The 26683-nt window shown below is 37.9% G+C and overlaps 2 protein-coding genes and 1 non-coding gene across 5 annotated transcripts in view; 1 reads left to right on the top strand and 2 right to left on the bottom strand.

The window, feature by feature from the left end:
* Window positions 1-1611, top strand: part of CCDC175 (coiled-coil domain containing 175) — a 77616-nt gene extending 76005 nt beyond the window's left edge. Inside the window, exons 20-21 of the mRNA XM_047862269.1 lie at window positions 866-998; window positions 1528-1611. Of these exons, the coding sequence (XP_047718225.1) occupies window positions 866-951 (86 nt within the window). The 3' untranslated portion in view covers window positions 952-998; window positions 1528-1611. The remainder of the gene's footprint in view (window positions 1-865; window positions 999-1527) is intronic.
* Window positions 869-26683, bottom strand: part of JKAMP (JNK1/MAPK8 associated membrane protein) — a 30331-nt gene continuing 4516 nt past the window's right edge. For all 3 annotated transcript variants that reach the window (XM_047862270.1, XM_047862272.1, XM_047862271.1), the window contains exons 4-7: window positions 19750-19956; window positions 16157-16338; window positions 11328-11404; window positions 869-2215 (exon numbers count right to left, since the gene is read on the bottom strand). In XM_047862270.1, coding sequence (XP_047718226.1) covers window positions 1997-2215; window positions 11328-11404; window positions 16157-16338; window positions 19750-19956 — 685 coding nt within the window. In that variant the 3' untranslated portion in view covers window positions 869-1996. The remainder of the gene's footprint in view (window positions 2216-11327; window positions 11405-16156; window positions 16339-19749; window positions 19957-26683) is intronic.
* LOC125169135 (U6 spliceosomal RNA) lies at window positions 19005-19111 on the bottom strand. Its single transcript, XR_007153468.1, has one exon. It is a non-coding gene; the product is annotated as a U6 spliceosomal RNA (small nuclear RNA).

Here is a 26683-nt window from a genome sequence, read left to right as displayed (position 1 = left end):
GAGGGATATTTTAAAAGAAAGAGCAAATTTGTATATGCTGTCAGCCAAGTCTTGCAACCCAATAGTTTTAGACAAATATATAACATGTAATTGTTAAATTTATCACTTGACCCAAATTAGTAAAAATATTTTGACCTTTAAATTACCTATCCAGCACTGGTTAGCAAAATAATTACCACGCACTATAGCAGTGAGGGTTATGATTGCCTATGAGTACCTAAGTAAAAACTGAACAAACCTGAGCTAGGACAAGGGCAATTTGTTTTTTATTTTTTGTTGTTGTGTTTTTAAATGTTTGAGAAAGAATCCCAAGCAGACTCCGCACTGTCAGTGCAGAGCCTGACGTGGGGCTTGAACTCACAAACCATGAGATCATGACCTGAACCAAAATCAAGACTATGATGTGTAACTGATGGAGTAACCTAGGTGCCCATTTTTTATATTTTTAATGACCGTGTTTCAACAGATTATTTACTAACATTAACAACCACAGTTGCTATGAATTGTTCTGATCTTGTTCTTAAATATATATCTGCATTTTTAATTTGCTTTAAGTATTCCTGAAATTCTTTGCATTTGAGGAATGTAATAATGACTTACATGATTTTTCCTTTTGCATACACATCTTTCTGCTAGACTAGGAAATCAAAGGAGATAATTGTTAAAATGGTTCCAAATGTAACGGGACAGATATGGTACTGGTAAGCAGATAATGACTCCCCAGGCTCCACACCACCCCCAAGTCCCAGATTATACAGTCATCTAATTGAGGATTCTTTGGGAAATTTAGAATTTTAATGGATACTAATAACCACCCAAACTTGTATGAGATACATAAAATTCTTATTTATTTTTATTCCTACAGAAAAGAAGAAACACGTTCATATCAAAAAAGTTCACCCCCCCGTGGTTGAATGTACCATGAAAAACGCATTAGCAGAGAAAAAATAACATAATAACTTCAAAGATACAACTGCTGTGAATTCAAAAGGCACAAAGTGAGTGCACTTTCTTTCAGATTTTGCAATGGTCAGTGAAATTTTTAAGTTTGAGATTAACAAGCCTGCATAATCCCCACTAAATAGCAGAATTGGTAAATAATCTGACCATGTTTATCCATTTGTGTTGTTTAGAAGGTTATCAGGTTAAGTGCTAAACCTTATTTTGGTTCCACATGAGTCTCTTAAAGGCTTCAGAGCATAAAATTCACAGCACACCTATCAACAACCACAGGAAAACTATGTATTCTATATATTCTGTATTTTGTTAAATCTAAGAAGGCATCAATTCTGAGATGCATCCTAATTCAGAGATGTCGCATGTGAAAAAATATGGCCCTGGTATACAGCCTTTAAAAAGGAGACCTAAGAAGGAGGGACTATGTGAATACATGTATTTATTCATTTGGGAAAGGAATACTCTTACTAAATAGTTTGAATTATTTCCACAATTCGTGTGGCAAAATACAATTAAATGTCAGAACATCTGAGGTTTTTTTTGTAAACATTTTATTGTTTTTCTTAACAGAAACAACCAGAAGATGTTTTCAACCAAACCACCTATAAACAAAAAACCTGTTATACAAATTATGCTCTAGTTTTATAATCAAAATACTGTATTGGTAAAAATAAATAGATAACAACAAACAACGTACTTCATTTCCATGATTGCTAGCAGACCACCAAGGTATGTTTGTCCTTATAATTACACTTGAAAAACAAATACATGCAAAATTAGGTCAATGCTAAAGATTTCGGCTTATTCCAGAAACATGGTTTTGCTCTAAAGAATAACAATATTGTTACAGGAGGCAAGCGCTTCCTAACAAGCCTGTAGTGTCCCAGTGTGCTATAGCATATCTACTATATTTTTCCAAGTCTAACCATAAAGGCTGTTAACAAACAAACCCCATCTTATTTCCATGTACAACAGAAGGGCATTAATACATTTTATGTTTTTTACAAGGAACACTTTTTAGGTTTTTTGGCTCTTACATTCAGTGTCCATTGGCTCCTTCGGACAGTATCCGTGAAGGTTCGGTAAATTTTGCGGTGAACAAGTAAAAAAGAGCTGGGGTGGGTACCAAAGCCAAAAGGGGTAAATCTTGCTCGAGTTTATCCACTCTGGAAATGGATATTATTCCATAGGCATGAAGTAACCAGTGGCTGAAGAGAACAATAAGTCTTTTCTTTCTCACCAGAAGATCATAGCAATTCTATATAATGTTATAAAAGAGAGAAAACAAATACAGATTATCAGGCTAAATAAACTAGATAATTTATTAATTATAATTTAAAATGTATTATTTGTTGGGAAGATGGCAGAACAGGAGGATCCTGAGCTTACCTCATCCCATGGATACACTGAGGTAACAGACACAACGGTGCAACTAACTCTGAAAATGACCCAAAGACTGGCAGAGGATTTTCCACAGTTAACTGTAGAGAGGAGGCCACATCAACAAGGGTAAGAAGGGAGAGACTAACCATAAAGAGGAGGGACACCACAAGTCAAAGTTTCAGACCTCACACCAGGAACCCTAGGCACGGGGGTCCAGCACTGGGAGGACGAGTCCCCATAACGTTAGGCTTTGAAAAATAGTGGGCCTTCACTTTGCGAGTTTTTATAATTGGTGGCGCTTAGCTCGAAGAGCCCCAGAAGACAACAGAGAAACTGAGCAGTCCCAGCCATTAAAGAGCCGGCCTAACCTGGCAGAGATACAGCATGGGAGCAACAGTTTGAAAAGCACCAGAGGTATCTGTGAAGGAGATTTACTAATCTCAGAATGTACAATAGAAGTGCAGGGATCTTTAGGAAACTTCTCCAAAAACAAAAGAGCTGGCAAATGCCATTTCTCCCCACTCCTACCCAGACACTTGCAGGAACCAGCAGAACTGTCTTGCTAGCACCATGTCCCAACACACCCTGTGAGCAACCCCAGAGTGGCTCCTGCCCTGGGGAGAAGGGAAGATAATCACACACACGAGTGTGCCTGCAGTCCAAATAGCCGAACCTTATAACCAAATGTGCAGAGGAAGGACCCTGCTGATCCATGCTAATGTAGCCTCAACAGAAAGATTGGGAACAAGCCTCTCTGGTGGGACTGCCAGCCCCACCAACCAATGAAAACCTCTCAGGAGACAAGGCAGGGAGAACGCCCTGGAGACAGGTGCAACTGCAGCCCCAAAAGACAGAATGGGGTCAGGCATCTGGTCTGACCGCTAGGACTGCCACACTGCAGGCTCTCAGCGGCCCCGGACTGGCACTTTAAAAGCACACCCACCAAACCCTGCCTGGTGTGCCCCAAGCAGATGAAGTGGGGCCACTGCTGCTGACTGAAGGCAAACGCAGCTCGGCCAAAATGGTAGGACATAGGTACCCACACAGGAGACACCCCTGAAGTGCCTGGTTCTGGTGACCAGGGTGCCATAGGGCACTACAGGACCTCTCCTTCAGAAGACCACAGCTTTCAAGATCAGGAGATATAGTGGACTAGCATCTAATACATGGAGGGAAAAAAATACACAAATGAGGAGACAGAGGAATACGTCCCAAATGAAACAGAGATAATATGCATGATGAACAACTCAAAGTAATATTCAGTGGACTTGAGAAAAGAGTAGAAGATCTCAGAGTCAGAGATGAAGAACTCAACCGGGATGAACAATACACAAGAGGGAATCAATAATTTAGAGGAGGCAGAAGAAGGATCCATGATTTGGAAGATGTATATAATGGAAAGCAGCCAAGCTGAACAGCAACCAGGAAAAGATACACTAAAAAACAAGAATAGGTTAAGGGAACTCAATGATACCATCAAGCATAATAGTCACATTATAGGGATCCCAGAAGGAGAAGAGAGAGAAAAGGGGCAGAAAATCTGAAATATTAGCTGAAAACTTCGCTAATCTGGGGAAGGAAACAGACAACCTAAGGAGGTCCACACCAAGACACATAGTAATTAAAATGGCAAAAGTAGTGACAGAGATTTTTACAAGAAGAGAAAGGAACGCAGGTACATATTTAAAAAACAACCCCATAAGCCTATGAGCTGATTTTTCAGCAAAAACTCTGAAGGACTGAAGGGAATGGCATAATATATTCAAAGTGCTGAAAGGAAAAAAAACAAAAACAAGAATACTTAGCAAAGTTACCATTCAGAATAGGAGGAGAGATAAAGGAGTGCATTACTGCTAAACCAGCCTCACAAGAAATATTCAGGGGAATTCTTCGAGTGGAAAGAAAAGGCCATAATCAGAAAATTAGGAAAGGAAAAAAATGTCACAGATAAATGCAAAAATATAATAAAAGATTAATCACATATAAAACCAGTATGGAAATTAAAGCACAAAAGCAGTAAAATCAATTGTATCTATAAGAATCAGTCAAGGGAAAAAAAAAAAATCAGGCAAGGGATTCATAAAAGGATGTAAAGTATGATTATATACATAAAATGGTGGGGAGGGGAGTAAAAATTTAGTGCTTTTAGAATGGGTTCAAACTAAAGTCACTCACAACTTAATATAGACTGCTATACACATAAGGAGTTATATATGGACATAACAGTAACCACAAATCAAAAACCTATAATAGATACATAAATAGAAAGGACTCTAAGCATAACAGTAAAGCCATCAAACCACAAGGACAGAGAAAGAAAAGGAGCAGAAAACTAGAAAGCAGTGAAAGTAAGAAAATGGGAATAATCTCTTTGAGTATAAATGGGACTAAATACTACAGTCAAAAGACACAGGGTCCTGGGTGGATAAAAAAACAAAAACCTAAGTGCTGCCTTTAACAGACTTACTTCAGACTTAAAGATAGACGCAGACTGAAAGTGAAGGGATGGAAAAAAAAAGTATGCAAACAGGGAAAAGAAAGCTGGAATAGCAATACTTATACCGGACAAAACAGACTTTAAAACCAAGTCTGTACCAAGAGACAAAAAAGGACACTACATAATAATAGAACAATCCAACAAGAGGATATAACAATTATAAATATCTATGCAGCCAACATGGAAGCACCTAAACACATAAAGCAACTATTAACAGACACAAAGGTGACAGTAATCCACTAATAGTTAATTTCAACACTATACTTACATCAATGGATACATCGTCATTCAGACAGAAATCAGTAAGACCAGTGGCTTTTCATGACACATAAAACCAGATGGACCTACAGATATATTCAGAATATTCCTTCCAAAAACAATGGATTTCAAATTCTTTTCAAGTGCACATGGGACCTTCTCCAGAATGGATCACATGTCAGACTATAAAACAAGTCTCAATAAACTTAAAAAGATTAAAATCCTATCATGCATCTCTTCTAACCACAAAGGTATGAAACTAGAAATCAATCACAAGAAAAAAAATGTAGAAACACAAACACATGGAGGCTAAATAACATGCTACTAACAATGAATGGGTCAACCAAGACATCAAAGAGGAAATTAAAAAAATACATAAGACAAATGAAAACCACAATGGTTCAATATGTTTCATTCATATGTGGATCCTGAGAAATTTAACAGAAGACCACGGAGGAGGGGAAGGGGGGAAAAAAGTTACAGAGAGGGAGGGAGGCAAACCACAAGAGACTCTTAAATACTGAGAACAAACTGAGGGTTGATGGGGGAAGGAGGGAGAGGGGAAAGTGGGTGATGGGCATTGAGGAGGGCACCTGTTGGGATGGGCATTGGGTGTTTTATGGAAAACAATTTGACAATAAATTGTATTTAATAATGTAAATAAGTAAAAAAAAAAAAAAAAGCCACAATGGTTCAAATCTTTGGGACATGGCAAAAGTTGTTCTAAGAGTGAACATTATAGCAACAGAGGGCTACCTCAAGAAGCAGGAAAAGTTTCAAATAACCTTACTCCTAAACAAGCTACAAAAAGCCCATAGCCAGTAGAAGGAAGAAAATAATAAAGACTAGAGCAGAAGTAAATAAAAGAGAGTTAAAAACAACAACAACAACAGATCAGTGAAACCATGAGCTGGTTCTTTGAAGATCAACAAAATCGGTAAGCCAGATTCATCAAGAAAAGAGAGGTCTGAAATAAAACTAGAAAAGGAGAAATAACTGATACCACAGAAATACAAAGGATTAAAAAAGATTATGAAAAATTATACACCAATAAATTGGACACCCTTGAAGAAATGGATACATTCCTAGAAACATACCAGGTAACTGAATCAGGAAACTACTATCGATGAAATGGAATCAGTAATTGAAACACTCTCAACAAACTAAAGTCCAGGACCACATGGCATTACAGGTGAATTCTACCAAACATTAAAAGAAAAGTTAAGGGGTTGCCTAGGTGGCTCAGTTGATTAAGTGTCTGATTCAACTTCAGGTCAGGTTATATCTCAGGGCTGAGATCGAGCCCCACATCAGGCTCCACGCTAAACATAGAACCTGCTGGGGATTCTCTGTCCCCCTTCTCTCCCTGCCCCCACACTTGTGCTCTCTAAATAAATAAATAAATAAATAAATAAATAAATAAATAAATAAAACTAAAGAAGAGTTAATACCCATTCTGGGGATTCTCTGTCCCCCTTTCTCTCCCTGCCCCCACACTTGTGCTCTCTAAATAAATAAATAAATAAATAAATAAATAAAACAAACTAAAGAAGAGTTAATACCCATTCTTCTCAAACTATTCCAAAAAATAGGAAGGGAAGCTTCTCAATTTATTCTGTGAGGCCAGCACTCTGATACCACAACCAGAGAAAGATACCACAAAAAGAGAAAACTACAGATATGTTACACATCTACATATTATAATTACTCAACAATTATCTCTGATGAACACAGACGCAAAAATCCTCAACAAAATACTGGTAAACGAAATGGGACAATATACTAAAAAAATTATTCTCTACAACCAAGTGGGTTTTATTCCAAGTTCAATATTTGCAAATCAATCAACATGCGATATCACATTGAGAGAAGACATCAAAACCATAGGATCAGCTCAACAGATGCAAAACAGCATTATTTGTCAAAGCACAACATCCATTTGTGATAAAACCTCTCCACAAAATAGGTCTAGAGAGAACATACCTCAACATAGTGAAGGCCAAATATGAAAACCCCACAGCTTAAATCTTACTAAATGGTAAAAAACAAAGCTTTTTCCTCTAAGATCCAGAACAAGATAAGGATGTTCACTCTCACCACTTTTATTCAACATACTACCAGAAGTCCAAGCTACAGCAATCACGTAAGAAAAAATAAAAGGCATCCAAATTGATAAGAAGTAAAACTTACATGATTTGCAGATGACATACAGTATAACCTTGGATTGTAACTTGTTCTGCAAGTGTTCCACAAGATGAGCAAACAGTTGCAATAAATTTGAACTTGATAAACAATCGATGTCTTGCAATACGAGTAGTAAGTGACAGTGAATGTCACATGATCACAACTGAGCCAATGGTTCTGGAAATTCACTTTGATATACAAGTAGTTTGGATTACAAGCATGTTTCTGGAAGGAATTATGCTCACAAACCAAGGCTTTACTGTATTATGTAGAAAACCTTGAAGACCCACTGAAAACCTCCTAGAACTGATAAATGCATTCAGTGAAGTCGCAGGATACAAAATAAACAGAAATCTGTTGCATTTCTATACACTAATAATGAAGTAGGAGAATGAGAAATTAAAAAAACAAACCAAGGAAGTGAAAGACCTGTAGTCTGAAAATTATAAAACACTGATGAAAGAAACTGAGGGTGACACAAACAAATGGAAAAGAAATTCCATGCTCATGGATTAGAAGACCCAATATTGTTAAAATGTTTACAATGCCCAAAGAAATCTACAGATTTAATACAATCCCTATCAAAATAGCAACATTTTTTATAGAACTAGAATAATTGTAAAATTTATATGGAACCAAAAAAACCCTTAAATAGCCAAAGCAATCTTGAGACAGAAAAACAAAGCTGGAGGTATGACAAGCCCAGAGTTCAAGATATACTACAAAGCCACAGTATTCAAAACAGTATTGTACTGACACAGAAGGAGACACACAGATCAGTGGAACAGAATCCCCTGAAATAAACCCCTGCACATATGGTAAAGTAATTTAGGACCATGAAGGCAAAAGTACACGATGGGGAAAAGACGGTCTCTTCAACAGTGTTGCGAAAACTGTACACCTACATTCAAAAAAATGAAGCGGGACCACTTTCTTACCCCATGCACAAAAATACACTCAAAATGGATTAAAGACCTAAATGTGAGCCTTGAAACCATAAAGTTCCTAGAACAAAATAGGCAGTAATCTGACTTTGGCTAAAGAAACATTTTCCTATACATGTCTCCTCAGGCAAGAGAAACAAAGTAAAAACAAAGTATTAGGACCACACCAGAATAAAAAGCTTTTACACAGTGAAGGAAATCATCAACAAAACCAAAAGGAAACCTAATGAAGGGGAGAAGAGATTTGCAAGTGATATATCTGTACGAAACAATCCGATTAAAAAATGGGCAGAGGACCTGAAGGGTTTTCGAAAAAAATTTACAGATGGACAACAGACACATGCAAAGATGATCAACATCACCGATCATCTGGGAAATGCAAATTAAAACCACCAGGAGAAATCACCTTATGCCTGCCACAGTGGCTAACATCCAAGACATAAGAAATGACAAATATTGGCAAGGAGGTGGAGAAAAAGGACCCTCGTGTACCACTGGTAGGAATGCCAACTGGTACAGCCACTGTGGAAAATATGGAGGTTCTTCAAAAAAATTAAAAATAGAATAACCAAATTCCACTACTGGGTATTTACCCAGAAAACAAAAACACTAATCTGAAAAGATATATGCACCTCCACATTTTGTTTTTAAATTTTTTTCTTAATGTTTATTTTTGATAGAGAGCATGAGTGGGGGAGGGGCAGAAAGCGACGGAGACACAGAATCTGAAGCAGGCTCCAGGCTCCGAGCTGTCAGCACAGAGCCTGACCCGGGGGCTTGAACTCACAGACTGTGAGATCATGACCTGAGCCGAAGTCAGACGCTCAACTGACTGAACCACCCAGACGCCCCATATGCACCTCCACGTTTATTGCAGCATTAATTACAAAGCCAAGATATGGAAACAACCCAAATGTCCATGGATAAATGAATGGATAAAGGTGTCGTATAGATGAACAAGGGAACATTACTTAGTCATAAAAAAGAATGAGATCTTGCCATTTGCAACGACATGGATGGACCTAGGGTATAATGCTAAGTGAAGTAAACCACTGAGAGAAAGACAAATACCATACAATTTCACTCATATGTTAAGAAACAAAGGATAAAAAGGGACTGGAAGGAAAAAAAAAAGACTCAAATACAGAGAACAAACTGGTGGTTACCAGAGGGGAGGTGGGGGAAATAAAGGGGATTAAGAATACACTTATCTTGATGAGCACTGAGTAATGTATAGACTTGTTGAGTAATTATATTGTACACCTGAAACTAACAGAACACTGTGTGTTAATACTTCAATAAAAATAAAATATATTGTTTCCACACAAAATCTTAACCTCAGAATTATACAATGTTTGACCTAAAAAGGACCTAAGAAATCACTCATTCTAGCTACGAGTTTACAGATGAGGAAACTGGAAACTGAGGCTTCCTATAGCCATATAAGCACTCCCGGGACAGCACCAAGACAGGAGCCCATGTCTCTTAAGTTCTAGTCCACACCAGCATTCAACCCTGGAAACACTCCAGTTTCTTCTGAGAGATAGGAACTAGAAGGGAATCCCATACTATGTGCCTGCTTCCTGCCCTGATCCACTGTAGCTGAGGGTTACAGGTGGGAAGTAGGAGGTACCTACACCCAACTTCCTCAGTCTCTAGTATTCCTCGAGTCTGCTGCCTGCATAATTAGAAGGGAACAGAAATGACCTATGAACACTGTGATTTCCTTTCATCTTTAAAACAGTTCTATAACATGTAGAAATTGGAGGGACCAAGTTATTATAAAAGTAGTATCTGAAGGTGCTATTAAACATACTGAAATGTAATTTGCAGTAGGTTAGTTACCAACGTTCTCTTATTAAACAACTCATCAACTCATCTAGAATTAGATTTTCTTTTCCTGATTCACGTCCCTGTTTCTGATTCATTATAGAGTCTAATTGAAGTACACAAACATTTTATACATGAGAGATTCCTGGGGCAGAGAAGTAAGTTTCAAGCTGATTTAACTATCCACAGTAGTTGTAGATAATAAACAAGAATTTAAAAGCTTTATTTTATTGAAATATCCAATCATTTCCTCCTTCAAGTCTTTCCCTAGAGTTGATAAAAGTGACAAAATGAAGTCGTTTATCTTCTTTAAACACCTTGTAATGTTGATTAAAGATTACAAAGGAGAAATGGGGACAGTATACAAATGAAAACATTTGAATCACCATAAAAATAGTCTGTGTATTTCCTCTATTACTCTACCTGAAAGCCATTCCCTCTCATTCTTTCAGTAACATAATAGAAAAAAGAGCAACAACAAGGACTCCAAAATAGTCTCTGAACTCTAGAACTTTTTTAAAGAAAGAATTAAGAGAAAGCACACATCTTATCGACTACAGTACGCGGTTGAAGACAGTGCCCAGGCACTAGACTAGCAAGCAGGATGGAGGAGAACTAAGACACTTTACACTTTTATTCCTTTCAAGTTAAAGGAATAACTCAAAGAGTTCTTTCAAACAGTGGCCTTCCACTGAAACACTAAAAAGAGGCACAAAATGGAGATCTCAAAACAGGAACAGTATCAAAACTAATGTGACTATTAATGTTCTTTCAAATCACCAAAATCTTAGATATTAGAGTGTGAAAGTAAACATCCATAATCAAGAAGATAAAATTGGGAACAAAATATAGAAGGGTATGGAATGTATATAATTTTTGATGACTTAGTCATCATCATTATAAAATAAAATGTAAAATTAATTCTACATACAATAAAGTATTTTATGTTTCCTTCAAAATAGTGTTAACAACTTTCAACATTTCAATAATTAAACATTTTCTATGTGGGTCAATTTTGTGAAACGATAGTTTTTTTCTCCAAGATGCTGAATAGTCGAGCCTACTACTTCACTGACTTCCCAAGCATATACAGTGTAACATACAACCTTTTATAAACTGAACTAACCAGCTAACAGCTACTGAGTGCCATTCACCAAGGATTACAGGATTACAACAACAATCAGGAGTACTACTTATGTACTATTTTCCTATTCAGTTGTCAAATCTATTAAAAAAAAAAACAACCTGTTAACAAAGGAAAAAAGGTTTCCTACCTCTATTTCAGAAGCCGACATGTACACAGCCAGAGTAACCAAAGATAATACTAATATAATGTATGGAAAGGCATAATCTGAAAAACAAACATGGGTATTATATTGAAAATTAAATATTTTGAATAAAACATCAAAAAAATTGAAACAGTATAATTCTCCCCATAGTTGAAAACTTTCTCAACCAGTCCCATGAGAGACTTAAGCCCTAATGCCCTAAAAGGGGTCAGCAAACTTTCTGAAAACAGCCAGAGACTAAATATGTTTGGCTTTGTGGGCCATACAGTATCTGTCTCAATCACCCAAGTCCCTGTTACAGTGGGAAGCAGCCAGACAATACATAAATGAATGGGTGTGGCTATGTTCCAATAAAACTTTATAAACAACAAAACCCAAACTTCATATAATTTTAACATGTTAAGAATTAACTACTTTTTTTCCCGTACCATTTAAAAATGCAAAACTTGGGGCATCTGGGTGGCTCAGTCAGTTAGGCGTCCAACTCTTGATTTCAGCTCAGGTCATGATCTCACAAAGTGAATGGTGAGATAGAGCCCCATGTCTGCACTGACAGCACAGAGCCTGCTTGGGAATTCTTTCTCTCCCTTTCTCTGCCCCTCTCCCCACCCCTCAAAATAAATAAAACATTAAAAAAATGTAAAACAATCCTTGGCCTAGCTTTGAAGACCCCTGCCTTAAGGCATCCACTGAATGTAAAGAATTAACTTCCATCTATGCATCTAGAATGATACTAGTATGTACCAAACTTGACTTGGGAGGATTGAGAAAATACTCAAATAATTTTGTTTCATGATCCAGGTAGAGGATTGGTTGAGAAATGCTAAATGTAACAGTTATTCAGTTTTAATTACTCTTTAGAAAAGTTCGTGTATCAACAAACCTTAAAGGATAAATGGATCATCCAATATTCTTTTTCTTTTTTTTTAATGTTTATTTTTGAGAGAGAGAGAGACAGACAGACAGAGCATGAACAGTGGAGGGGCAGAGAGAGAGAGAGAGAGAGGTAGACACAGAATCAGAAGCTAGCTCCAGGCTCCAAGCTGTCAGTACAGAGCCCGACACGGGGCTTGAACTCACAAATTTTAAGATCATGACCTGAGCTAAAGTCAGACACTTAACCAACTGAGCCACCCAGGTGCCCCTCCAATATTCTTTATGTCAAAATTCTAGCTATTTCTACTTGAAGCAAATTTTTTTCTTACAAAATACTATTTTTCTCTTAAAGTGTTTTCAATTTACAGCACACTAAAATGAGCAAATTGAGAAAAAGAAATCTTGAATTATTTTTCATATAATTATTTTAAAACAACTTCAATTTATGAAACCACTTATCATTTTTCATTGCAATGGAACCCGTCTAGAAGAATTTCAAATGTTAATTCAGAATGCAGAAGGCAGAAACTTGGAATTATCTATACAGGCCTGATTCCAACTTACTAAATAAGTACCTTTTTGACATTTAGAATATTTTAGTTCATAGACAGTGATAAGCATCCTCAACAAACAATTCATTTATAAATATTTATAAATAGCTAAACAATGTTGATAGCAATACAAATTTAAGACAGAGTAGTAAAAAGCCATCTAAGGTAAGAGGAAATTTCTAACAAGGCCTAAATTTGTGGGGAGTGGAGGGTGGCCTTGGGCTCAGAAATGGTTCTTACTCTAGGATATAAAATAATTTAAGATTTTGAGCAACTAGGCCGGGGGATGAGGGTGCCGAGAATCTACATTTTAGTTCCCCTGGTAGTTCAGATACAGATCACGCTTAAAAACGGGCTTCAATAATATTTCTAAGTAGGTAAAAGTTTGTCACAGGCCTCTAATAATTCCAGTGCTTCTCTCCCTAGACCCAAGTATCTCTTAAGCTACCTACCAGAGGATGCTTGCTGCTCTACTTTGCTCAGACTTCTGTTTCTCCTTGTTATGAACAGAAAGTTTGTGTCCCCCGCCAAATTCTCCTGTTGAAATCCTAACTCGCAACGTGAGGGTAGAGGTGGGGCCTTTGGGAGGTGATGGGGACATGAGGGCAGAGCTCTCGTGAATGGAATTAGTGCCCTCAAAACAGAGACCCCAGAGAGCTCCCTCCCCTCCTGCCACGGAGGACACAGTGGGCTCTTACCCAGACACCAAATCTGCTGGTGCCTTGCTCTTGGACTTCCCATTCTCCAGAACGAGGAGAAAAAGTTTCTGTCGTTTGCAAGCCACCTATAGTATTGTAACAGCCGTCTGAAACGACTAAGACACCCCCACAAAAAATTATCTATTTTTTTCATTATCATAAAATTATGACTTGGTATAATGTCCTCTGTGACTAATCTCAGGAGCCTTCATGAATTTATATTTAATGCAAGTGAACACTGACTCCTCTATCCTCACAATGAATGTGTTTTGAGCAGGGGCTTGTTAACAAAATGATCAGACACTCACTGTGAGAAAAAGCATTTTTCTTTAAAAAAAAAATTAATGTTTATCTTTGAGAGAGAAAGAGACAGACTGTGAGTGGCAGAAGGGCAGAGATAGAGAGAGACACAGAATCTGAAGGAGGCTCCAGGCTGTCAGCACAGAGCCCCACATGGGGCTCAAACCCATGAACCGTGAGATCATGAGCTGAGCTGAAATCCAACGCTTGACCAACTGAGCCACCCAGGTGCCCCAGAAAAGGCATTTTTCAATGTAGGCAGGTACAGTATATGAAGCAATGGTGTCTGGCAGTCTCCTTGGGCTAACTTCCCAAACCCTGGCCGACTTTCCACAGCTTTTTCCCCTTTTCTCCTCGTATAACCAAGAGGTCCTACACAATAGCACCATCCATAGGTTAGGACACAGGGATTTGAAGGCTGACAATTCTTAAATCTTTCTCTCCTAGACAGCTCTCCCAAGTACCAGACTAGTATAATTACCTGTACTCTTGTGAATATTCCATGAACACCTACAACTGAATTCACTTCTCATCAACATATCTAATTTGTTTTTTCTAATATTCACTGTTGCTCTATTCACCAGTTACTAAGTCAGAAAGCTACTCTATGGGGGCACCTGGGTGGCTCAGTCAGTTGAGTGTCTGACTCTTGATTTCAGCTCAGGTCATGATCTCAGGGTCGTGGGATCAAGCCCTGCGTCGGGCTCTGCTGAACATGAGCCTGCTTAAGATTCTCTCTATCTCTCTCCCTCTGCCCCTCTCCCCAACTTGTGCACTCAAAAAAAAAAAAAAAAAAAAAAGCTATCTATCATATTCTCCTCATGCTCTGTCACCCCTATGTTTAATCAGTTACGTAGTCTAGTTAAATCTATCTTTAAAGCAGCTCTCCATTCTCAGTGTTTCTCTGTGTTAGGTGAGACAGACTTGGCTAGCTGCAATAACCTCTTCACTGATCCCCCAGGTTCTCTTCCCCTACCAATCCATCCTCCACACGGTTACCAAGTTCTCTTTCCAAAATGCAAACCTAGGCATGTCACTCTTCTGCCTAAAATCCTTAAAGAGTAGGACCCTATTCTCTAGAGCAAGAATAGTGACCTCAAACCCCTATAGAGGCCAGCCAGGCAAGTAAACAACTGAAGTGGGCCAAAACTAAAACAGGGAATGGTAAGAGCTAGAAGGAAATATACATTTTCAAATACTATGCAGGCCCAATGGAAACAATAGATCTGTAACTAGAATATGAGGGATAACAGACCCCTGACTAATCTCCAATTTCCTCTTCCCTTGGCCACACCTTCACAGTGCCTTCCTCATCTTGAGCCAAATTCATCACCAAGCTACATAGTGATGCCCAGTCTTGCCTAGTTCTTTTAGGCCAGAAGCCTTGCCCTCTGTACCCTGGTGGGCTCCACAGAGAAGGTGGTATCTAACATCCCTGCAACATTCAATGTCACATATTCAGGTTAAGTGCTATACTGTGTTCTCTCAGCTACTTCTAGCTTTCCTAGTAGTATGTCAGTTCTTTAGCACCAACTTCTTATTCTTCTTTTGAGTCACAGTTCAGTCTAAATAGTTGCTGAATAAATGAATAGCTATACTAAAGAGTATACTGAGGATTCTTTTACCATACCCAAAAGGATTTCATAAAGGAACTCAGAAACCAAAGACGTAACTTACTGATAAGTAGTACATACTAGTGTGTGTGTGTGTGTGTGTGTGTGTGTGTGTGTATACACACACATATATACATATATATATGCACATATATATACATATATATGTGCATATATATATGTGTGTGTGTATATATAAAATCAACAGTAATTTCCATGTATTATATACAAAAACCAGTTCTTTTTAATTTATACTCAGGGTTTTTTTTTTTAATTTTTTTTTTTTTTTCAACGTTTATTTATTTTTGGGACAGAGAGAGACAGAGCATGAACGGGGGAGGGGCAGAGAGAGAGGGAGACACAGAATCGGAAACAGGCTCCAGGCTCTGAGCCATCAGCCCAGAGCCTGACGCGGGGCTCGAACTCCCAGACCGTGAGATCGTGACCTGGCTGAAGTCGGACGCTTAACTGACTGCACCACCCAGGCGCCCCTATACTCAGGTTTTTAAAGTATTCCCACTGAGGTTATAAGCCTCAGATACAAAGTATTCTCTAAATAGAAATCAGCTTTGATTAGCTTGATAATATCTATTCTACTCTAAGAAACCCATTTTTATTTTTTTATAAGACTTATTATATGTTTTAGCAAAAATACATTATTTTCAGGGATTAAAAAGCTATTTTAAAGAAAAACATACAAAATTATACTTAGAGAAAACACTGTTTATCACATATAAAAATTAACATATTTCACTGACTTGACCCATCAAACTTACATAAAAGGCCTCCGCCAACTGCCTGAAGCACAGTTAAAATCGGGAAGAAGTAAAGTGCAGCATAAATACTTTTAAATCGATCAGACTTTCCTAAGCCACAGGCGATCTTCTTTACCAGAAGGGGTCGGAGCAGCATCATCAATACCAGGCAGAATGCATAATAGATGAATACGATGGTGTATCTGTGAAATAAAACACGGAATCGTGACACCAAAAATGTATCTATTACTGATCAATTTAAAATCGAAGATGCTAAAAAAGGTTTAAAAAGTGCGTTAAGTCAACCTATTGAATATTCAGACTAGGGGAGGGTTGGCCAAAAAGACTCACACGCTGCTGGAAAGTGTATGCTGCTTCCTTTCCAATGGGCAGTTTAGAAACATGGATCAAAAATTCCAGAAATGTTTACACTCTGTGATTCAGCACTTTTACTTGCAGAAACTCATCCAAGGAAAACAATCAGGGACTGTTCACAAACTTTACAAACAAGGATTTTTATTGAATCACATAATAAGGAAAATTCAGGAAGAAAATACATACTCAACATTAGGAAATTAAATGTTAAAGTACATTCATGTTGGAATAGCACGTGGCCATTAAAAATCAGGTTATGGAAGAAATACTAAGGACAAAAGCAACTGTGCCTAAAACATGAAGTGACAAGAAAAGGTTACAAAAACCATGTGTATAGTTTCACCTTAATATCCTTTAAAAAACATATACCCATATTCAGAATGAAACTGGAAAGACAACTTTTTTAACAGCGGTCATCTGAAGAAACGGAACTACATATTATTTTACTTTTGTATGCTTTTTCTGTTTTTCAAATGTATTACGATGTAGTTTTATATCAAGAAAAACGTCAAAATATCTCTCTATATCACCAGGCCATAGTTTGTAGCTCTTTATTTTGAATAATGGGATTTCTATGCACATAGTTCTAACCTCCTGTTCGTTGCAGATCATTTTTTACTATCAGAATACCCAAACGCCTCCCTACGCAGGGGCGAGTCACAGGAAGCACAGGAGCCTTCAGAACACACACCACAAGCCTCCTCTCCACACAGCATAATCATACTGCATCCCTGTGCTCCCAAGACAGCTTTTAGGTTCAGCCCAGCTGCCCTAATTGCAACACATTATTATATGACCTCCTTAGATGAGGAACTTTGTCTTGTTAGGCTACACCCTACCAACACATCAAAACAAAATAAAATCTGTCTATTCCTGCAACTTGTAGTTCCATAAAAGTGCCAAAAAGACGATTATTTTAATCAGAAGAAAACTACCATGAGTCACTCTCCTAATGAACCAGGAAACCAGTCTCTGGAAGCAGACACCTGTATCCCACCCTGTATCCCACTCCCTACCTTCCACCTGCCCCCACCCCACCTTCAGCCATGCCTCCTATATATGGGGATAGGATAAATCTGACAAGCTAATTTCTGTTACAACAGTATTTATTGCTCATTTTCAGTAACTCATAAATAAGGTTTTAGCAATGTAAACATTTTTTACAGTAAGTTTCTAATAATAGAAATTTGCATGCTTTTCCATGTCTCATCTAATCAAGTTCCTCTCAAAACTGTAACTATCAGTAAAGTATCTGGGCATTTTTCAGTTTGTATGAAACTAGCTTATATATATCACCAATGGAGAAAACAGCCTCCGTTAGTCAATGTAAGAGTGTTCCAAAAGGCTTCTGATAATTTTGTACCGTTTTGTTGACTCACAAAAGAAAAAATTACTATAACTTTTGGTAGTCCTGCAGCTTTTTTTTTTTTTATTTTTCAGTAATCTCCACACCCAACGTGGGGCTTGAACTCACAACCCTGAGATCAAGAGTCGCATGCTCTTCTGACTGAGCCAGCCAGGAGCCCTGGGTAGTCCTGCTGCTTTTTGAAATGTTCAGCCCCAGTCTGGTCATATAGCTACATTTAAATGCCTATGTGAAGTAAAAAATATGTATAAACCCAATGTTAATATTATAAAATCTTCTTGTAATTTCAAAAACCACTGTTTTGTATGATTGATACAAGAACACAGACAGGCCACTGCACAGTGACTATTGGTAAAGCTACTGAGAAAAAGAATCTACTTAATTCAAAGATGATGAACAGATGGAAAATGTCATAATCAGTGAAGTTGTGTGAGGATGTGGCTGTTAAGGCTGCAGAATGAGGGCCGAGAGCACCTATTTGCCATTTCTATTTTTTGACTCTCCTACTATGTGCTTTACAGATATAAAAAACACTGTGTATGTGACCAGCAGTAAATGAGTCTGATTTTGTTTTAAATAAGATGGTTATATGTATATCTGATGCACTTATTAAGCTTTCTAAAGAGCAGGTTAAGTTCTGCAGTCCCCGGGAGAGTATATGAGAAGAGATGAATCAAAGCTGAGAGTTACAGCTCTATGAAAGCAACAAAGAACACATTATCAGTGTTTTATATGCAGTCTTATATATAAATTACATGTACATAAAGAGACAGAGACAGTATATATACAGGAAATAAATAATTTATAGGACTTAACGGTAGGCAGGTGGAAAGATTTTCTTATCCCTGTATCTAGAACTTATGTTTTTTTAATGACCTTTTCCACACATGTGCATGGCTATTTTTCACACTTAGTACTCTTAAGAACCTACACAAAAAGGACTATTTTCTTGAGCATATTATGTAACGGTAACTTGCTACAACTATGAGAATATGAACACCAGACTGTTATATTAGAGTTTTACCACGAAAAACACATCAAAATGAACACAAAGAGAAATTCTAAAAGCGAAGAAGTCTGGGCTAATACAGTCTTCTGAATTTGGTTTTGTTTTTTTTTTTTTATATGAAAAATATGGAACGCTTCACGACTTTGCATGTCATCCTTGCGCAGGGGCCATGCTAATCTTCTCTGTATCGTTCCAATTTTAGTATACGTGCTGCCGAAACGAGCACCTGAATTTGGTATTTTTAAAACAAAATATTCTCACGGAAATTACAAACATCTGTTTCAGAAAAAAAAAAACAAGGAACATTAACTCCGGCACTCTCCTAATGCCGGCTACTATTTTATTAAGTGCTTCCTGTACGTAAGGCACTGCACGTGGTATCTGATACGTGTAGATTTATTTAATCCTCCCAATCACCTTATAACATTATTCCCATTTCTACCAATGGGAAAACTGAGGTTACAAGAGGCTCTTAACATGGTCACGTTACCACAGCAGCTCGGGATTCACACTCAAGCTTGTTTTTAGCTCCGGAACCCATACTCTTTCCTCTATGTCAGATATTGCTTCTCTGCTGCATATCCTAAAGGTCTTCCTAAGAATTCTTTTTAAAGAAACATCTATGGCTTATTTTAGAAATGGTTTACACACTTCAACACCAACTACAAAAATACTTTGACTTGTATTATACTAAGATGTATTTCTGTTTCCTTCTATCAGACTATGTATCCCTAAGAGAAGAAAATCATTTCTGTATATCTCCCCCAGTGCCTAGAAGCCATTTTTCGATGCTCAATCTGTTGAACTGAATACAATCTATAATTATCATTTTTAAAATGATCTTAAGTCTATATAAATACTCACAGTGGGTAGACAGCTTCATGAGTACAGTGCACTGTGGTAACGTAATCGGGACTTGGGTTGTAAAGCATTGTGTACCAATCAGAAAGCATCAGTACTCGACACGAACGGATATAAAGAACACCAACCGGATCGCTCACAAGTAAGGTGATAATAGCTGCCATACTGCATTCAAATAATGCAGTGATGTGCTGGAAAAGGGCACTGGAACTAATAAAACAAAAGAAGCACAATTACCAGAAAATTTTCAGTATTTAAATGGCTTTTAAGAATACCCGTACGTTTCAAAATACAGATTCTAAAAGGAAATTTTAACTGATAAATCCTGAAACGAAAATATCTTCTAAACAGGTAAGAAAAGTCGAACATGAGAACCACTTGAGGAGAATTTAACCTTCTTTACTAAAAAGAAATCATCATCTCAGATAACACTGTGCCAGGATTATCTAAATGTATATAGAAAAGCAGAAATTAGATCTTCCTTTATATTCAGTATATTGCCAAACTGTTATTAAAAATGTCTTAGTTATCTATGCATCCTTTTAAATTATCTTAAATACAAAAAGCACACAAAAGATTATATATAATATATATTTTATTAAAGTATAATATATATAATATATATTAGTTATAAAGTATAATAAACATTATAAGCTCATAATTTAACCCAGTAATTAGAACATTAACAGCTTCTATTTACCTCTGTTCCTTCCCCATTTCCCACTCCTGGCTCTCCCCCAAGAGGTAACCATCATACTAAATTCTCTTTATCACTTTTTTTGAAGTTTTTATTCCAACTAGATTATGCTTCAAAACCACTCTGTCTAGTTTTGCTTATTTTTAAATACTACAAAGTGATATGTCTTTTGAGGTGTTTTTTTTTCCATTCAAAATAACATTTCCAAGATTCACCCATGGCATTGCTTATAGATGTTCAGTCATTTTACTTTTTTTAATGTTTATTTTTTAGAGAGAGAGAGAGAGTGTGTGAGTGGGGTAGGAGCTGAGAGACAGAGGGAGACACAGAATTTGAAACAGGCTCCAGGCTCTGAGCTGTGAGCACAGAGCCCAACGTGGGGGACTCAAACTTGGGAACAGTGAGATCATGACCAAGGCTGAACTCGGACACTCAACCGACTGAGCCACCCAGGTGCCCCTGAAGTTCAGTCATTTTCACTGCTTTACGCATTTTCACTACCGTGCACATTCCACTGTTCATCCATTGGTTTTAGTCAAATATGTTGCAAATGTCTTCCTCTCAGTTTAGGAGCTGAATTTTCACTTTACTGTGGTATCTTTACGAACAGATGTTCTAAATTTTGATATAATTGGCTTTAATAATTTTTAACATTCTGGTTAGCATTTTCATGTTCTGAGAAATCCTCACTCTGAGAAAAATGATCCTATACTTTCTTCTAAAAGTTTGAAGGTTTTGCTTTCACATTTAAATCTGTGACTCACCTAGAATAGATTTCTGTATATAATATATATATATATATATATATATATATATATATATATATATAGTAGATTAGATTTTCCCACTTGGATATCCAATGGTCCCAGGAGTAGCCTTTTATTGAGTAGTTTACCCTACACCCCACCCCGCCCTAACTGCCATGCCACTTCTGCCATACAAGTTTCATATATAACTGGACTGTTTTTAGGTTCGCTATTTTGTTCCTATGGTCCATTTATCCCTGAGGCAAGAGAATATGACAATAATTCTTGATATTACATATGTTCTTCTACTTCTTCAGTGGTCTTGGCCATTCTTGGGCTTTTGCACTTCCATATGGATTTTAGAATTAGTTTGTCAGGGACCACCAAAGGAGTCCAACGTAACTTAGCTACCTTGGTCTTAGCTGTCTCACAATACTATGGTACTATATGTGAACTACAGGGAGATCATTGATCTGTATGTTTCTCTTACAGCCGGCTTCTTTACTAAGTAAACTCTCTTATTTCTATTAACTATTCTACAGATGCTTTTGAGTTTTCTATCTGAACAATATTTCAGTTATCTATCACTACATAGCAAACTATCCCAACACTTCTTTGCTTAAAACCAACACCACTGGTTATCTCTCGCCAGTTTGTGGTTTGGGCACACCTGAGCAGTCCTTTCTGTTCCGTGTGATGCCAATTGGGATGTACTCATCTAGAGCCTTGTCCGGGCTGCATAGTTCAAAATGACAAACTCAAATGGCTGGAGTAGATGCTAGCTGCCAGCTGTGAGCGCAAAGCTGGCTGCTGACCAGAGCACCAGTGGCCTCTTATCTTTGGTGTTCTGCAGTTCAATTATAATGTAGATAGGTATGAATTTCTTATTCTGCTTGGAATGTGTTTTGCTTCCCCAGAAGCAATTCTGCAAATCTGTTTTTCACTATTTCTATAAAACCTAAAGTTAATAGATAAATACTGGCTTTCCTTCATTTTCTCTATTTTTTCTGAAGACTCTGATTAGAAACTATGCAGAGTTAATAAAACCTTTTCCCCCCTGTACACAAGACTGACCTTCACTTAACTCTACCTCTGTTCCTCTGGAAGCCTGATAAAGGTAGAATGTCAACTTTACTGCTAGGTTACATTACTTAGGATACACACAGCCTCTTCACTGGCAAACTACATCTGAACTGGAGAGAACTATAAATGAGCAATAAATACATGATGGGGACACCACAGTCTGGCTTTCTTGAGTTTAGCGATTCCCATAATTGGGATGTCCCTTACAGGACTCTGGAAACCATACTTATGGTCATGTTACAGAAAGACTTGCTCCTTTAAGGCATAATACTTTAAGCTTGGACTCCTACAACCACTCGATGTGGATTTTAACTTCCTACAGCTGAGCTCAATTGCTTCAAAAGCTGACACTGCCCTGGGGGCAAGCTGTTCCTTCTGGGTCCACTGGTGCTTGCTTGGTATGACCTCAAAACATTAAGTCTGAATGTTTAATTGAGCCTAGGTGGATTCCCGGCAGGTATTACAGACATATGTTATAGCTTCTCATTCTATGCTCCATTTCTCTTAATATGTTTCATATTTTCTATATCCTTTTCTTTCAGCACTGTATTGTTATTCCTTTGGACATATCAATTTCCTAATTCACTAATTCTATCTTCAACTGATCGACCTATCATTTTTCAAATTTCATTTCTAGAAGTTCCTTTTGTTTTTAAAACAAATCTGTTTATTCATTCCCAACAATCTCTTGTTGACTCTTGGAGATCTTTGGGACTGCATCCTTTATTTAACACTGTAAAGATAGCAGTTTTATACTGTATAGTCATAAGTCCATTATCTGCAGTCCTTTGGAAGCATAACTATATTGTTTGTTATGTCTACCAACTCTCAGGCATAAAGCTTATTTGTTTACCATGGAATACGAGGTCATTAATAGATATTAATGAACAAGAATCTTATGGACCTAAACTGAGAATGGGGAAGATTCCCAGCAAAGAGGGTTTGCTGTTTTTGCCAGAAGCATGCCCATCACTACTGGGCTTCAGCCTCTTGAGTCTAGGCTTAGCACTGGCTGCCTCAGATTCAGTATCTGCAGCTATCAGCAGTTAATCTCAGGCAGCTCTCCCATCCTTTCAGTCTGCTTTGTCACTCTGGCCCCCGCTTAGAATGGGTTGGTTTGTTTTCTAAAAGAATTCTTGGAGACCTCCCCTGCTTCCAGTGAGACCAGCAATGTCTTGAATAGTATACCTTTTTCAAATTTTAGTTACTTCCTGCAGAAGGGTCACTTGGAGCCCCTTATTACTCCATATTGTTGGAAGCTGAACTCCTACGTGATTTTACACATAGGGAAACAATGAATACATAAACATCTACAATTTCATTTTATATAATCCCATATTTTGCTTCCTTATAGAATTCGTATTTTTAGAGGCAACATCCCAATCTCATCATTTCTTGCTATTACTTTATTTTTTAATGTTTATTTATTTTGAGAGGAAGAGAGAAAGTGTGCACAAGTTAGGGAGAGGCAGAGAGAAAAGGAGAGAATACCAAACAAGCTCCATGCGGATAGCAAGCCTGATGCAGGGCTCGATCTCACATACTGTGAGGTCATGACCTGAGCCGAAATCAAGGGTTGGATGCGTAACCAACTGAGCCCCCCAACTTGCTATCATTTAGTAACTTCTTCCCATCACGCTCCCTTTCAATCATTCTGCAGCCAACCACATGATCTTTACAAAATGAAATCTGATTCTAAAACTCCCCTTATTAGACTATTCAAGGAGTCCCATCTGTCTTTCAGGAAAAATACTCTTTACCAGCATTATCTTCCACACCTCCTGGCCATGCTACATGCCTTTTTCCTCAAGCCTCCACACATCTGGGCAGGCTTCACTCACCTGTCTGGCAAGCTGTGTATCCTTCAAGATCAGCTCTGGCATTATTCCCAGGTCTTATATTTCCTAGGACTCCTGAAGCCCCACATCTCTTTATGTCCTGCTCTCATTTAGTCCCTACTTTTTCACAGGATCCTCACCTCTCATTTCTTGATTATACTGTGCTCTTTCTTGCCTCTATCCTTTTGCATATGTTCTTCCTGCCGTGTGATAGACTCTTTCTTCAATTTCTCTATCAAAAACGACTCACTTTTCAAAGTCCAGCCTGAAGTCAGTTTTTTCTTGTGTGACACCACCCTATTCTCAGAATCAAAATTAACTTCTTCCTTCTTCACGGCAGCCTTAAAACTGTGCACATATCTCCATTACACAAACTCACAAAAACTGTCCCGGCTTGTCTATCTCATCCACTGGACTATGAGCATCTGCATTTTAGTCATCTCAGAATCTCACAACCCAGCATATCATTGGGCACATGAAAACATCCGTAGAGATGCTGAATGAATACATTCTCAAAGTTACAAATTCTATAAAAAATTACATAAGGAGCACAACTTCTGACTGCACTACATAAAAATATGCAATTCTGCTGATCTTTGCTCTGGCCTTAAAGAATAATAAATTTAATACTAAACTCTGGGGAAAACAAGATTACCACAAAGGAAAGCTGCTAGGAGAGTCTGGCCCATGCATTCTCAATGGACGACTTCACACCTAGGAGGTCAAGAGTCAGGTCTTGGGGATAAAATAATCTTACATTTGTTATATATATAAAGCACATATATGCATACATGACATAAACAAATAAACAGTTTATCTATGATATTAAAGTCTCATGGGGGTAGGTGGAATTAAGAAAAAGAATATCCAAATAGGCTCTTTACTTAAGGAAATGACAGTGAATAAAAGGTCTAGCCTCACAAAGCTGGGCCTCTGCTTCCTTTCCTGAGGGCAACATCTCAGGACAATGCAAGACATGGCTCTTGCGTTCTTTGCAGCCTGTTTCCTTTCCAATTTCCTTTCTGGCAAAGCACACCCAAGTTATGCGAATTCCTTTTTAAACCCACCTCCTTTCTTCCCCAAGCACTAATCACTCCTCCGCTCTACCCTCAAACCAAACCCCACCCTCTGCTCCATGACTCTCCCTCTAAACAGACGTGCTGTTCCAATTCAAATACATTTGGTGAGGTGCATCTCTACACCCTCTCTTCCACCCTCTCTACACCCTCTCTTCCGTGTTTGTGGCTAAGAAGTTCCAGCCAACTAGCTGAGCAATCATTCCATTTCAGCTTTCGGTTGATCCCATCTCCTTTCTCACCCTCATCTCTCAACGTTCTATAACAGAAATTAAAAGCAAGATGAGAGCTATTTTTTCAAAAACCTTTTTACACAGCCATCTGAAAAAGAATGAATGCTTTTCCAAATACATAAATAATCACCCTGGATTTATTAGGAGGGATCCAGAAAACTATTAATTCTATTTCCACTGGACCATTCATTCCATTCCCACTCAACAGTACTGGAGTCTGGCTATCCCTACTTTTTGGAAACAGCCTCACCTCTAATCTACCGTCTATAGAAGTTACCTTCCTAAAATAAATATACAGCCAGTGATGTTACTTCTCTACACCAAAACTTTTACCCATAAATCATCCACGCAGCAAATACTAAATGAGCACCTGTCATGAGACAGCTGCTGAGCTGATCTCTGGAAATGCCATGGCGAACAAGAGATTGCCACTGCCCTCTGGACTTCTAGTCGGAGACTGGAGGAGACAAACACAACTATAAACTGTACTGAGTGCTAAATACAAAACAAAAACAACAAAATGAAGAGTGCTATTAAAAAAGAAAAATAAGGGAGGGGGCAGATTGAGGAAGGGAGGGCTTCTATGACTAGGTGTAATTTAAACTGAAATTTGAAGGGAAAAAGGCAGCTAGGTAAAAAGGTGCAGTCATAGGGAAGAGAGTATTTGAGGCAGAGAAAAGCTGATGAAAGGGGAAGGAAAGATGCCAAGAATTTAGAGCAACTAAAAATCAGTAGGGCTGAAATGTACTAATTGGGCTCCTCATTCCCAGTAAGACAGAGTCCACATCCTCATCAAGAATCTTCACATTCTAGCCTCAGCCTACTTTCCCACTCTCCTGTTTTGACCTTTCTGTCATGTGCAATCCACACTCAGACCACCCCAAACCACTTCCAGTCCCACCCACAACACAGCACGTATTTCACCCCTCCGTGCCACTGCTCATGCTACTTCCTGTACCCAAAATGTTTTCCTAAAGTCTTTCAGACCTCACCAGGCACAAGTTCTCTCTTCTACTCTTTGTGATTCCAGAGCATCCTGTTCTAACGCTTTTATACAGTTTTTGTTCATACACTTTTAAGACTGAATCACATTATAACTAGTTGTATACACATTTGTCTTCTCTAAAGATTATGACTATAAACCACATCAATTATTTCTGTACCTCTTCCCTTGATCTAAACGTAAAACACAGTGCTCCATAAATGTCTGCTGATTTAATGTTTTAGTATGAGTTTTCATAATTAGGTGGCAGTTATATCATTT

This window comes from Prionailurus viverrinus, chromosome B3 (assembly GCF_022837055.1).
Source record: "Prionailurus viverrinus isolate Anna chromosome B3, UM_Priviv_1.0, whole genome shotgun sequence".
NCBI classification, from domain to species: domain Eukaryota; kingdom Metazoa; phylum Chordata; class Mammalia; order Carnivora; family Felidae; genus Prionailurus; species Prionailurus viverrinus.
Note: the sequence above shows the minus strand (reverse complement) of the source record. Positions and strands in the feature narration are given on the sequence as shown.